Source organism: Mauremys mutica, chromosome 1 (genome assembly GCF_020497125.1).
Source record: "Mauremys mutica isolate MM-2020 ecotype Southern chromosome 1, ASM2049712v1, whole genome shotgun sequence".
Lineage (NCBI taxonomy): Eukaryota > Metazoa > Chordata > Testudines > Geoemydidae > Mauremys > Mauremys mutica.
The window spans coordinates 224291823-224306050 of record NC_059072.1 but is presented as its reverse complement, the minus strand read 5'-3'; the positions used below and the strand labels follow the sequence as shown (position 1 = coordinate 224306050).

The 14228-nt window shown below is 45.2% G+C and overlaps 1 protein-coding gene across 2 annotated transcripts in view; it reads right to left on the bottom strand.

The window, feature by feature from the left end:
* The window catches only part of RPS6KA3 (ribosomal protein S6 kinase A3), a 139381-nt gene that overhangs the window by 67489 nt on the left and 57664 nt on the right, over positions 1-14228 (bottom strand). For both annotated transcript variants that reach the window (XM_045013097.1, XM_045013154.1), the window contains exon 7: positions 6790-6896. In XM_045013097.1, the coding sequence (XP_044869032.1) occupies positions 6790-6896 (107 nt within the window). The remainder of the gene's footprint in view (positions 1-6789; positions 6897-14228) is intronic.

The window sequence follows — 14228 nt, the reverse complement described above, 5'->3', positions numbered from 1 at the left end:
CTTCAATTGATACTGTTAATTTAGAACCCAGTAAGTTATACAAGTAGTGCTAAGCTTTCCATGCTATGTGCATTAATTTTGCATTTATTGACACTGATTTCAATTTGCCATCATGTTGACTATTCACATAGCTTCTGAAGTTCTGCAGTGTTTTCTTTGGATTTGTCTCAATAATTGAGTGTCATATGCAAATTTTGCCCTCTCATTGCCTGAATGTGTCTAAGGGAATGCATCCCATAAGGAATTCATTCTAAATGAATGTGTCTGTAGGTGGGCTCTTGTAAAATATATGCATCAGAAACACGTTCTGATCCATCTGACTAATCATTTCTATGAGCATTGTGACCCTTCTTAGAACCTACACAAAAAACAAAAGCATTCACTGACCCTCAAATCCTGGGTCCTACTGATATGGAAATTCAAGGCCCTCCTGACATCCAGGGAATGAAGGCAATTCTCCATAACAATGGCAGAAAAAGAGGGGGAACCACCACTTGATTTTGATGAAAAGTGGTAGGACACCTATAAACAAAAAAGGGCAGAGAGTGAAGAGCCACCTTGTCTTTAGGAAACATAGTTTATAGAATTTGATATGCTGGAGTGGCCAACTACAGAGAGTTTGCCAGCCCTGATTAAACTGACAGCTAAAAACAAAGGGTCTAATGGGAAGTTTAATCCATAGCTGTACCTGAAAGAAGTTTTTGTAAGGAGCTGCAAACCCATAATAAATGGGTATTCTGTGAAGGCCAAGATTTGCTGCCTCATGAAATGTATGGAAAGTCCAACCTGAAAGTCTAAACGAACCTGAAGAATGTGAACAAGGATGGGAGTCACCATGTAGTCTCTATGTCCTGGAACATATAAAGGAAGAGATTCCATACTCTTCAAAAGGACATCATACCTGGCTTAGGCCACTTGCAAACTGATTTACATTTCCTGCAAAGCAACGGGTTTCGAGTGCCACCGGATTTCTTTATGTACAGTAAAACAGCAGGAGGGACTCCAGGAACACTTGGCTTGTTAATTCAAATAAACTACAACAATGAAGTTCTGTCCAGACTAGGAGATCTTTCCTGGCAGAATTCCCCAGAAGGGAAACAAAGACTTCGCTAAGCTCTAATCTTTTAAACATTTAATGGAGCTGGATTCTAAGTGAGACCACTTCCATTAGACCAACTTATTATTTTGTTATTTTACTAGAGGCCCCAAAATAAGACTACCATCCTCTATCCTGCCCTCCCCCCAGCCACATGTTCCTAACTGGAAAGATTCACAGCTCTGGTCAAAACCACTCACCAGAATTTTTGCCTAGGCAAGTTCCTTTTAGGGAGATGGGAGCGTTAAACTCTGACCTTAAGATGAGTACTTACTAATTAGGCTGGGTCCAAGTATGATTGACTGCAGCTGTTCCTGATTTAATCTTGAGAGTCCAGAAGTGGAAGTGCAGCTAAAGTATCGCTTCAAGACAGGGTCCAACTAGCTCAAGCTATTCCCAGGAGAAGCAGACAGTATTGGAAATTTGAACCCAGGTAGTTTGCTTGACTTTCCTCTAACAGGATGATTCTATCAAGATGTGTCCAGATATTGGACCTAGAGGCAGGCTAACCTTTTCAATAAAAGCAGGAAAATATTTATTCTTTAAATGTCCTGGTCTAGACAAAATCTGTGTAGATATGAACTGCTAGTCTATGCTGCCACAGGTGTGCTGTCATTACAACCAATGGCTTCTTAAAGACTTACGGCACAGAGGAAAGACTGATGTGGAGAGCAAAATATGGGAGATTCATTTTTACTTCAGAAGAGTTAAAGTACCATTAGTCCCAAGAAATGGAGATATACAGCTAGACATTCTGCATGTCAATAGAAGTCAGAGCGTTTTTCAGGGCTATGGTAAGGATCACTGACTGGGTGGGATTCCATCTTGAACTATATATGAGGTTCAGAATATGCCACCCTTCCTTGGAATCATTGCTCACAGTGAAAAATGGAATAACTAACCCAGCATTGCTTATGTGAGTGCACAAGTCTTGGCACCTGTTGCCAGAAGGTGCGGAACAGTCTTTAGAACTACTGACTCTCTTGCCAGCAGGAGTGAAAAAGTGTAACAAAGTAACAGATGCTGAGAAGGGATAGCCATCTTCTTTGTGGATTACATGGGTATCTTAACCACTTGTGATACTTGTCCATATGTGCTTTACATAAAAAGGGTGACTCCTAATCTGTAGAGTTTTCAGGTTTTCCACACAGTCATAGGTCTTGGAGAAATGGGAACTGGGCTTCCTGTCCCCTACCTCTTGCTGTCATGCCTCTTCTGCTACAGGATTATTAATTTTATCTTCTGATCAGTTTATAGAAAACAGAGCATAATCTGAAGTTATGTCAGAGATGGAGACTTCAGGATTTTATTAAGCGAAAAGCACATGGTTCTTATTCTTGTTTAGTCCTTAAGAACCTGATTAAAAAACTCCCCAGAAAGTCTGTCCCTGAAGTAAGAAAGAGCCATAAAACTATATTTAGCAGAATTGTTCCCTCCTTCTCTAGGACTTAGCTAGAAGGCTGAGGAAGCCAGTATGAGGACACCAACAGCTATGGTGGGAAAATGGATGGAATCCTCTTAGGTATCAGAATTATTTAGAAGATATCAAGACTTGTAGGACATGATTCTAAGGCCTGGTCTACACTACGCGTTTAAACCGAATTTAGCAGCGTTAAACCGAATTAACCCTGCACCCGTCCACACAACGAAGCCCTTTATATCGATATAAAGGGCTCTTTAAACCGATTTCTGTACTCCTCCCCGATGAGGGGAGTAGCGCTGAAATCGGTATTGCCATGTCGGATTAGGGTTAGTGTGGCCGCAATTTGACGGTATTGGCCTCTGGGAGGTATCCCACAGTGCACCATTGTGACCGCTCTGGAAAGCCATCTGAACTCAGATGTACTGGCCAGGTTGACGGGAAAAGCCTCACGAACTTTTGAATTTCATTTCCTGTTTGCCCAGCATGGAGCTCTGATCAGCACGGGTGGCAGTGCAGTCCCAAATCCAAAAAGAGCTCCAGCATGGACCGTATGGGAGATACTGGATCTGATCGCTGTATGGGGAGACAAATCTGTTCTATCAGAGCTCCGTTACAGAAGATGAAATGACAAAGCATTTGAAAAAATCTCCAGGCTATGATAGACAGAGGCCACAGCAGGGACTCAGCACAGTGCTGCGTGAGAAGCATAACGGAAAGCCAAAGAATCAAATGGACGCTCATGGAGGGGGGACTGTGGACTCCAGCTATCCCACAGCCCCGCAGTCTCCGAAAAGCATTTGCATTCTTGGCTGAGCTCCCAATGCCTGAAGGGTCAAAAACATTGTCTGAGGTGGTTCAGGGTATATCTCATCAATTTACCACCCCTCCCCTCCGTGAAAGAAAAGGGGAAAAAAATCGTTTCTCGCCTTTTTTCAGTGTCACCGTATGTCTACTGCATGCTGCTGGTAGACATGGTGCTGTGGCGCTAAACAGCAGCATCCCCTCCCCTTCCTTTCCTGATGGCAGACGGTACGAAATGGTGGAAAACCGTCATCATCCCGTGAGTGCTCCTGGCTGGCCTCGGTGAGGTCAGCCGGGGGCGCCTGGGTAAAAATGGGAATGACTCCTGGTCATTCCCGGCAGATGGTACAAAAGGCTTGGTAACGGTCCTCATCATAGCAGCTGGAGGCTGAGCTCCATCAGCTCCCTCCACCCCCTTTCATGTCTAAAGAAAAGATTCTGTACTCCCTGGACTATCATAGCAGCGGGAGGCGGCGCTCCTCTCCCCCTCACCCTTTAATGTCTTGCCTGGACTATCATAGCAGCTGGAGGCTGCCTCCCCCTCATTTTATCTTGCTAAAAAGTCAGTGTTTTATTCCTGCATTCTTTATTAGTTCATCACACAAATGGGGAGACACTGCCACAGTAGCCCAGGAGGGTTGTTGCAGGGGCACCCCCTAGAATGGCATGCAGCTCATCATTTCTGCGGGATCTCTGGGGCTCTGAAATGGAGCAGCTGTGCTCTCTGGTTCTCTAGTACACTTGCCTCATATTCTAGGCAGGACTGACTATTTTTAGACAAAACATAAAGGGAATGACCCGGGGACTCATTCCCATTTTTGTCCATGCGCCCCTGGCCGACCTCAGCGAGGCCAGCCAGGAGCACCCATGACAGCAGTAGACGGTACAAAAGGATTGATAACCGTCATCGCCAATTTCCAAATGCAAACGGTGCAAAATGACTGATAACCATCGTCTCATCGCTAATTTACAATGGCAGATGGTGCAATAGGGATGGTAACCGTCTCTGCTACCTTGCAAAGGCAAATGAATGCTGCTGTGTAGCACTGCAGTACCGCCTCTATCAGCAGCATCCAGTACACATACGGTGACAGTGACAAAAGGCAAAACAGGCTCCATGGTTGCCATGCTATGGCGTCTGCCAGGGCAATCCAGGGGAAAAAGGGTACAAAATGATTGTCTGCCGTTGCTTTCACAGAGGAAGGATTGAGTGACAACATTTACCCAGAATCACCCACGACACTGTTTTTGCACCATCATGCATTGGGATCTCAACCCAGAATTCCAATGGGCGGGGGAGACTGCGGGAACTATGGGATAGTTACAGGATAACTACCCACAGTGCAACACTCCGGAAATCGACGCTAGCCTCAGTACATGGACGCACACCACCGAATTAATGTGCTTAGTCTGGCCACGTGCACTCGACTTTATACAATCTGTTTTTAAAAACCGGTTTCTGTAAAATCAGAATAATCCCGTAGTGCAGACATACCCTAAGAACTCTGAAGGGAGGATTCTCTGGAATAGTATTACGTTCAGTAAGATATAGAAACCAGGACTCTAGCTAAGCAGAAGGAATAGTCAGATGTGGATAGAAAAAATAAAAAAATACATTTCTTTGGTTTTGCAAGGAATCTTTCAGGATAGGAAAAAAATTACTTCCTGAACAATAAACAAATGCTAGATCAACTTTGGGAACAATGGCCCAGAATTAAGCTTTGTCTGTTGAGAGCTTATACTGCTGGCAAGTATTAGCAAGATAAAGTGAATATTGGGACAGAACAGGTATAAATCAATGTTTGCACCACTGGATGAAGTGGGATAATGTTATCCAGCTCACTTTTCTCAAAGTTAATATGGAGGACATTCCTTTGGTAGGAAGATACGGTGCAACAATTCTGTACTATTCCTACAGAGAACAGATTAGTCTTCTAAAGTAAACTAGTGGGTCTGATCTGGGACCTCTTCATAAAGCAGTCACATCCCATCATGAGAAATCTGTGTCATTTGTATCCAAGCCCACTAGAATTAGAGGGATAAGATTTAAAGCACAGAGAGTGGGTACATACAGCACCGTGTTTCTAGATTTGGTCCGACGATATGGCTTTTAACAACTAAAGCCACCTTATAGGTGGGAGCTGTAGGTTTATGACTGAAGAGAAGGAGTCTTAACCATGGCCCCCCACACACACATTTTAACTGCAACTGGTTTCTTGCACTTTACAGAAACAGGGGCAGGCACATTCTTCTGGGATCTGGCTGCTACAAAATCATTTCCAAATCAGACAGAGAGCTCAAGGAATAAGGGTAAGATCACCCAAGGTAGTAACACTTTTAGCATAATTGCGTCTTATCTGGCCTAAAGCCCTTGAGGCAGAATGAACTTTGTCAGATGAAGCACTGATGAGAGTTTTATTCCCATTTAGACACCTCTCCAGATGATAGCTCAAAAATCTAGCATTGAGAGCAAAAAGACTCAGAGAATCCAGACTGCAGTTCCCAAGGGGAACAACCGTTTTCCTCTTTGCTGCCTCCATTTTATTTTAGTATTAACCCCCACCACACAAACACACTCTCTCCCCCGAAAGATATGGAAACAGGAGAAGGAATTCAGTCACTTGTGTTCATCTTTGAGTGAGGCAAGGATGACTGGGTTATTGAGATGGAAATCTGAATTAGCATCCCAAAACCTTACAATTTCAGTGGTCACTCATGCTAGTTCAGCATGACAAACAGAAACCCATTAAGTTGTGGATTGAGTCACTCACTCAGTTTAAGATAGGTCAAAATTTCTATTTTAAACTACTGGACTTCACAATATTGCTTTAAATCATGAACTCCATTTTCCATCTCACTGCAATTTACACTGAAAACTAGACATGGACAATTTTTTCCACAGTTAGTTTTCAAATGGGTTTTGTAAAAATATATAGGCTCAAATGTAACCTTAAATCTTGTACTATGCATTTTTTTTTAAGCTTCAGCCCTTCTTTGAAAAAATCTGTTTCATACAATAAAGGTTGCAATATTGATCAAACAAACATCTGATGGACACACAACAACAAATCAAGGACACTGTTCCTCTGCATATTGTCGGTGTGATCAAGAGTATGCTATGCTCCATTCTGCTTTTTAAAGTACCTGGAAATCATGGGTTATGTATATTTCAATATTTCTCTTCTCACAGAAGTGCAGCTGTCAGGGAGTGCCCAACAAGGCAACATATGTCCAATATCTGGCATACCAACCTTGTGGCAGTTGTTTTTTTTTCTACTGGAAACACTATCACACTTTTTTAAAAAGCAACTTTCACTGGTAAACTTATAGAGTCACTAATTTTAAATGGCTAATAGTTATAAAGATGATAATAATGCTGCTTAGCATTTATAAAATGCTTTACACTGTTGAACTGCTATATAAAATATTAACTAATTCATACATTGCATTTACTACAGTGGATTCTTACTTTTCTGGTTTTAGGTCCCTGTATATTATTCCAAGACTATGTAGATGGTCTAAAGCAAGTGCTAATTCAGCCAAGTAGAATTTGACATCTTCTTCTGTGAACATCACCTGAAAAAAGCAAAATAAGAGATTTTTTTAAAATCCTCCATGCTAGTGGAAAACCACAAGAACATCAACTGAATGAGCCATTTGTATATATGCATTGTTGTTGCAGCCATGCTGGTCCCAGGATATTAGAGACAAAGTGGGTGAGAATCTCTTTCATTGGACCAACTTCTGTTGGTGAGAGAGAAGCTTTTGAGCTTACACACAGCTCTGTGACCTGAAGAAAAGCTCTGTGTAAGCTCGACAGTTTGTCTCTCTCACCAACACAAGTTGATCTAATTAAAGATATTACCTCACCCACCTTGTGTCTCACTCTCCTGTATAATCAATCACGTCTCTTAAGGGTTGTCTTTTTTACATTGCTGGCATATGCACGTGGAGTGGGTATGAACTCTTGGATTTGTGTACTCTATTTTTTTCCACTTTTCTAATAGCTTGTGCTGTGAACTACAGCTGGTCATTTACCAGAGAAACTGGTCTGTCAAATAAATTATTCATGGAAAAATGGCAACTTTTTAGAATAGTTAATGCAATAAATAGTATGTGACTAACTCTGATATAGGCTCTCCAAATTACATGCCCATACATTATGTAATGGAGCAGAAGGCAGGTGCAACGTGTATTCCTTCCCTACACTACTGGCATCATATCAGCTGTGCGCTCATCTCTACTGGCCCTAGGAGGAGGAATTACAAAGTCCACTTTTGAGCCCTGCCTCCCAGCCATTACCCTAAAAGCAACAGGCCATGGGTTTACATGGATGACTGACAGCAGTGTTTGACCAATTTTCTGAAGAATTAAAGGACATCGTGTTTAAAAAAAAAGTCTAATAATGGTCCAATCTAACTCCCTCTGATGTCAATGGAGTCTTTCTTTTGAATTTAATGAGAGTTGAGCCACATCCTAAGGCCACAATTCAACACACTAAAACACTTGGCTAGCTTTAAGCATGTGACTAATCCAAATGACAGCTGTGGAATTACTCTTGCTCAAAGTTAAGCATGTGCTTAAGTAACTTGCTGATTCAGGGCCTTCATAAATATCTTCTGTAGAAGGCACAATAGAAACTGGATTATATAAAATGATGACCTCTCTCCTGTGTTGACACAGGATGCTTTCAGTAGCAAACCGCTCTCAAAACGTGTAGGATAATCATGTCTACTGCTAAGAAGGAGAGAGGACTGGAATTTGGAGGCATGTTGCTGACAACTGAAAGACCAGAGAAAGGGAGACCCAAAGACGGCCACTAGTACGAGCGGAAGTACCCCAAGGGAAGACCGATCCTATAGAATCAGGCCAGATTGACCCACGCGGGATCACACCTATGACCCACTTTATGCAAACCTAATTAAAAAAACCTGCTTCAGGCAGACAGGGTGGTGCGAGGAAGGAGAGAGGACTGGAGTTTGGAGGTGTGTTGCTGACAACCAAAAGACCAGAGAACCGAAGGGAGACCCTGCCTCAGCAAGGCAGGGAGACTCCCTTCCCCAGCATCAAGGATCAAGGATAACTCTATCCAAGAGGGAAGACGATAAGAAACCCATAGGGGTTGACAGGGGCTGGGGCTCAGAGTGAGGAGCAAACCCAGACCCCTTCCCTGCTTCCCTCCTCTACCACCTTCCTGGGCCACTAGCGGGGCCCTCAGCACCCCAAGAGCAGAGGCAAAGGGTGGCATATTAGCCCCTCTGCCAAGAAAAGCGCAGGACTCACCATACCAACATCAGCCATTTTGCAACAAGAGCCAAAGAATCTGAAAGTAGTAGTGTCCATTCATCTGAGCACGTGCACTTGCTCTGCTTCCTAGTTTCGTTCAAGGCTAGAAAGAGTGCACCCTCAGTTCCTTTCCCACCGCAAACTGAACAAATCCTCAGCAGAGGGGAAGGTGGATGGGATTGGAATGCAGATAGGGACCACACATCTTGAAGAACCTCCAATTACAGGCAAGTAACCCCCCCTTCTTCTTTGAGTGATGGTTCGTATTGGATTCCACGGAGGGTGATTAACAAGTACCACCTAAGTAGGTGGAGGATACGAGGAAGATGATGGAATGGTTGAATGGATAGCTGCGCCAAATGAAGCATCCATTGCAGAGTCTTGCAATAGGTGTAAAAGGAGGCGAAGGTATGTACTGAACTCAATGTAGCTGTCCTACATATGTCTGGAAGTGGTACATCATAAGCAGGGCAGCCGTTTTTGATACATGTGCTCTTGTGGAATGAGCCCTCACTGCAAGGACTAACTGATAGAGCGTAATGCAACCTGAAACCCACTTAGAGATCCTGTGTGTGGAAATCGCCTGCCCTTTAATCCATTCAGTTATAGCAATAAACAGTTTAGGGGACTTCCTAAATGGTCTTGTCTTCTGTAGATGGAAGGCCAAGGGTCTGCGGACATTGAGGGAGTGAAAGTGCCACTCCTCTACCAAGGCCTGAGGCTTTGGAAAGAAAGCAGATAAGCGTATAGGTTGACTGAAATGAAAATGGGATACCACCTTTAATAGAAGCTTGGGGTGCAGAGGCAGGGAAACTTTGTCCTTAGGGAACACGGTAAAAGGGGGTCAGCCATTATGGCCTCCAATTCTCCTACCCTTCTTGTGGAAGTAATAGCTACCAAGAAGGTGACCTGCCTGGAAAGAGACAGGGAACATGAAGCCAGAAATTCGAAGGGCGATTTCATTAATGTCAAGAGGATGAAGTTGAGGTCCCATTGGTGAGTGATAGGTTGAATGGGCGGATAAGTTCTGAAGAGGCCTTTCCAAAACCTGGTAGTCAATGGGAGAGTAAACACAGAACGTCCTTCCACAGACGGGTGAACTTTCTGTCCCTGAAGACATCAGGGCTTGCACTCAATTCCAAGAAAGTAGCCTAACAGAAGGGGAACGTATGTCCTCTGGGGCGAGACCCCTCTGCCTGGCCCAGGTGGTGGAAAGCTTCCACTTGGCCTAATAGGAACACCTCATGGAATCTTTTCTGCTACTTGAGAGGATGTCTTGAACTACCAACAAACAATCCCAATCTAGTGAAAATGCCCATACAAAAAACAAACTTGGGAGGTGAAATGTTTGCGTATGGGGATGCCTGATCCTGCTGTCATGTTGCATGCGCACTTCTGGGAAAACTGGCAGCAGAAGTGGGGGATTCGCTGACATGCAGAGAAGTGGGGAAACCAGAACTGGCCAGGCCAGAATGAGGCTATCAGAATAACCATGGCACTTCGCTGCTGGATCTTGTGGAGGACACGTAGCAGCAGTGATAGTTGGGGAAAAGGCGTAACTGATCTGGTCTGATCAGCAGGTAACAAGGGCATTGCACTGAGACTCCCTTGGAGCAGTACGTGATGTATTTGCTGTTGGCGAAGGTGGCAAAGAGATCCCTGTCCCTTGTAGATTGAAAAAGTCAATGGCTATGGTGTGGAGCTCCCATTCATTGCTGGTCATGAATTTCCTGCTGAGAGAATCTGCAATCACATTTTGAGCCCCTGAAAGACAGGCTGCCAATAACAGGATCCTTGTGGGCACTGCACCAATCCCATACCTGGAGCACTTCTGCATGACTGCATACTCCCCGTTTATTGATGTAATGAATTGTCGTGGTGTTGTCTGACATAATGAGAACATGATGGGAGAAATGCATGACCCGCCCTCCATACTGCTCAAAGCTCCAGAATGTTGATCTGCATTTTGGATTCCCAACTGGTTCAAGTTCCTGTGTCATGTGCTCGCCCATGTGGGCACCCATCCGGCGAGTGATGCATCTGTGATGCCTGTCGTTTCTGGGGGGAATGGAAGGAAGGGTATCCAGGTGCAGACCTGACCCAGATTTGTCCACCATCAGAGGGAGGAGAGTACATTGGAAGGAACTGTCAGCAGGAGGACCACCATGGTTTGTGCAGGAGAACAGACCTTCTGGAGCCACAGCTGGTGTAGACGACTGAAGGTGGTGATATACATTCAGGTTGCCATGTGGCTCAGGAGGAAAAGGCAAATCCTGACTGAGACAGGAGGACTGGTGACCACTGTGGCAATTGGTTCCACTTTGGCAATCATCCCTTGGTAGGTAGGTGCATGCTGAAACCGCATAGATGAATGCCCCAATGAATTCTAGGGGTCTAAAGTCAATTTTTCGATGTTTACACTCATCCCGTGGGAGAATAGGAGTATGAGCAGCATGGAGGTCGAGGATCAAGCCTTCTTCCTGGATCATGCTGCTAAGAGCCAGTTGTTGAGATATGGGAATATAACGGCCCCTGACGTCTGCAGTGGGCCGCTACTACAGAAAAAACCTTGGTAAAGACCTGTGGAGCAGTGGTTTATCCAAACGGTAAGACCCTCTATTGGAAGCACTGAAGGCCAACCGTAAACCTTAAGAACCTTCTGTGGGTTGGACGGATGTCTGTGAAAACAGGTGTCCTGCATATTGAGAGCCATAAACTTCATGCTTTTTTCTAGTGAAGGGATGATGGCTGCTCAGGTGACCATACAAAACTTCGGTTCGCATATGAACCAACTGAGATGACAGAGGTCAAAGACTGGTCTCCATCCACCTTTCTTCTTGGGTATCAGGAAATAAGTAGAGTAAAATCCTGCGCCCTGATAGGTCAGAGGAACGGGTATTATCACTCCACTTGCAGTAGGTAATCCACCTCTAGGATGAGGATACTATCATGAGAGTGGTCCCTGAGGCATGATTGGGCGGGAATGAGGAAGTGTTGTGAAATTGACTGTATAGCCATGTCTAATGACATCCAGGACCCACTTGTCCACTGTTATCATGCTCCAAGCTGGTAAAGAGAGTGCTAGACACCTCCCCAAAGGGGGTGGATTGGGTGTATGATAAGAGGCAAGATGGTTGATGGCTCTCTAGATGCATAGAAATATCACTTGTGATGCATGTGCTGTTGAAAACTGTGACGATGGACCTGAAGGATGGGATCTTTGATTCTTCTGCCGCTGGTGAGGAGGTTTGTAAGGCTGTTGATGGAAGAACTGAGGAGCTCTGAATTGCTGTGCAGGTGGTGGATGGAAGAACTTCCACTTGGGTGCTGGTGTGTAGATGCCTACGGATCATAGAGTGGTTCTAGAATCCTTAAGGGACTGGAGGGAATTGTTGGTCTTCTAATTGAAGAGATGAAACTCATCGAAAGGAAGTTCCTCTATAGGATTATGAACTTCCCTGGGGAAACCAGATGAATACACCCATGAGTCCCTACTCATGACAATCCCCCATGGTCATTGTGTGTGAAGCAGCATCTGCTGCTTCCACCGTGGACTGGAGCAAAGTCCTCATGACAAACTTAACTTTCTCCAAGATAGCCTGGAAGCGGGCACAGTCCTGCTGAGAAAGCTCGTCTGTGAAGTCCGTCAACTTGCCGTAGTTGATAAAGTCATATTTAGCTAAAAACACCTGGTAACTGGAAATTCGAAATTGAAGGCTAATGGACAAGAAGACCTTGTGCACCAGAAGGTCTGGTTGTTTGCCCTCCTTGTCTGTTGGGGTGAAGCATGGGTGCTGCTACCTGACTCATGCCGTTGCTGTTTGTATCACTAGAGAATTGGGTGGGGTGCGTGAGAGAGAACAGAAATTCAGACCCCTTAGCTTGCACGCAATACCTCTTCTCTGTCCCCTTGGGAGTGGGTGCACAAGTGGCTGGGGTGTGCCAGACACTTCAAACAGGTTGAAGAATGGTGTCGTTGACTGGCAGAGCAACCCTGGTTGGTAACGATGCATGCAGGATGTCAAGAAGCTCATGCTGTTTAACAGTCAATACAATCCTAAAGAGGCAGACTGAGATCTAATAAAACAATCACAGAACTACTCCCCAATATAAGGGGTAGATAGCAAATCAAAAAAACAATGCTGTATGAAAGCACGAGTAAAATGTCATGTTGCAGTACTACAAATTAAGTTAGGCAGATACACCAATAACTTACAGGAATGAGCCTTAAGTCTCTCTGGGACATCTCAATGAATAACTTGATCCACTTGACACACATTTGTGGGAAACAGATTTAAATCCCAAATAGGGCCAGCTCCCATACTAGTGAAAACACTAACCAAGTCCCTTAGAATTTCCGTATCTGTGGAGTGGGTGAAGATGGAAAAGTCACTAGCAGGAAGGTGATATACTGAGATGCCAGCAAGAAGCATGTAAATTGAGGAAAAAGAGAGGCTCAAAGTTTTCAAATACACCTCTACCCCGATATAATGTGACCTGATATAACACGAATTTGGATATAACGCGGTAAAGCAGTGCTCCGGGAGGAAGATTTTTTGGCTCCCGAGGACATCATTATATCGGGGTAGAGGTGTATAGCCAAGGGCCCAAGTAAGTGGAGCAAGCTGAACCTAGAGTAGCTTTGCAGGAGCTGTATTGTAGACCAATACTTTCTCTTTCTGAAGCCCCCCAAACACGCTATGAAAACTTCACGGCCCACCTGTGCCATAGTAACTCGTTTTCTGCATATAAAAGCCAGGGCCAGTATTAGGAGGTAGCAAGCCGGGCAATTGCCCAGGGCCACATGCCATAGGGGACACCACAAAGCTAAGTTGCTCAGGCTTCTGCTTCAGCCCCAAGTGGTGGGGCTCAGGGCCCCAGGCTTCAGCCCCATGGAGTGTAACTTAAACTTTCTGGGGCCCAGGGCAGAAAGCTGAACACTGGCCCTGCTTGGCGGACCCCCTGAAACTTGCTCACGGCCCCGCAGGGGGCCCTGGACCTCTGGTTGAAAACCACTGTCGTAGATTCTTTCATAGATGATGAAGCGTTTGGCAGATGGTAGGTACAACTGGGACTTTTGGCCACCAGAAAGGCATGAAATATGATTTGGGATTGTGGAATAATATAACAATGTTTCTGCACACAATTGGCAACAGCTGTGTAGCTGTGGCAGCATGGGTAGCAGTAAGGGCTAGCCTCCTGAGTATATATCCTGGGTACTGGGCATAGTTGTTGATAGCCCGTAGATTGATCTAGCTCAGGGGTCAGCGACCTCTGGCACGTGGCTCGCCAGGCCAAGCACCCTGGCGGGCCGGGCCAGTTTGTTTACCTGCTGTGTCCACAGGTTCGGCCAATCGCGGCTCCCACTGGCCGCAGTTCGCTGTCCCAGGCCAATGGGGGTGGCGGGAAGCGGCGCGGGCAAGGGATGTGCTGGCCGTGGCTTCCCACCTCCTGCATTGGCCTGGGACAGCGAACCACAGCCAATGGGAGCTGCGGTCTGCCGAACCTGCCAACGCGGCAGGTAAACAAACTGGCCCGGCCCGCCAGGGTGCTTCCCTTGGCGAGCCGTGTGCCAGAGGTTGTCGACCCCTGATCTAGCTAGATCAAAGCTAGATTATTCTT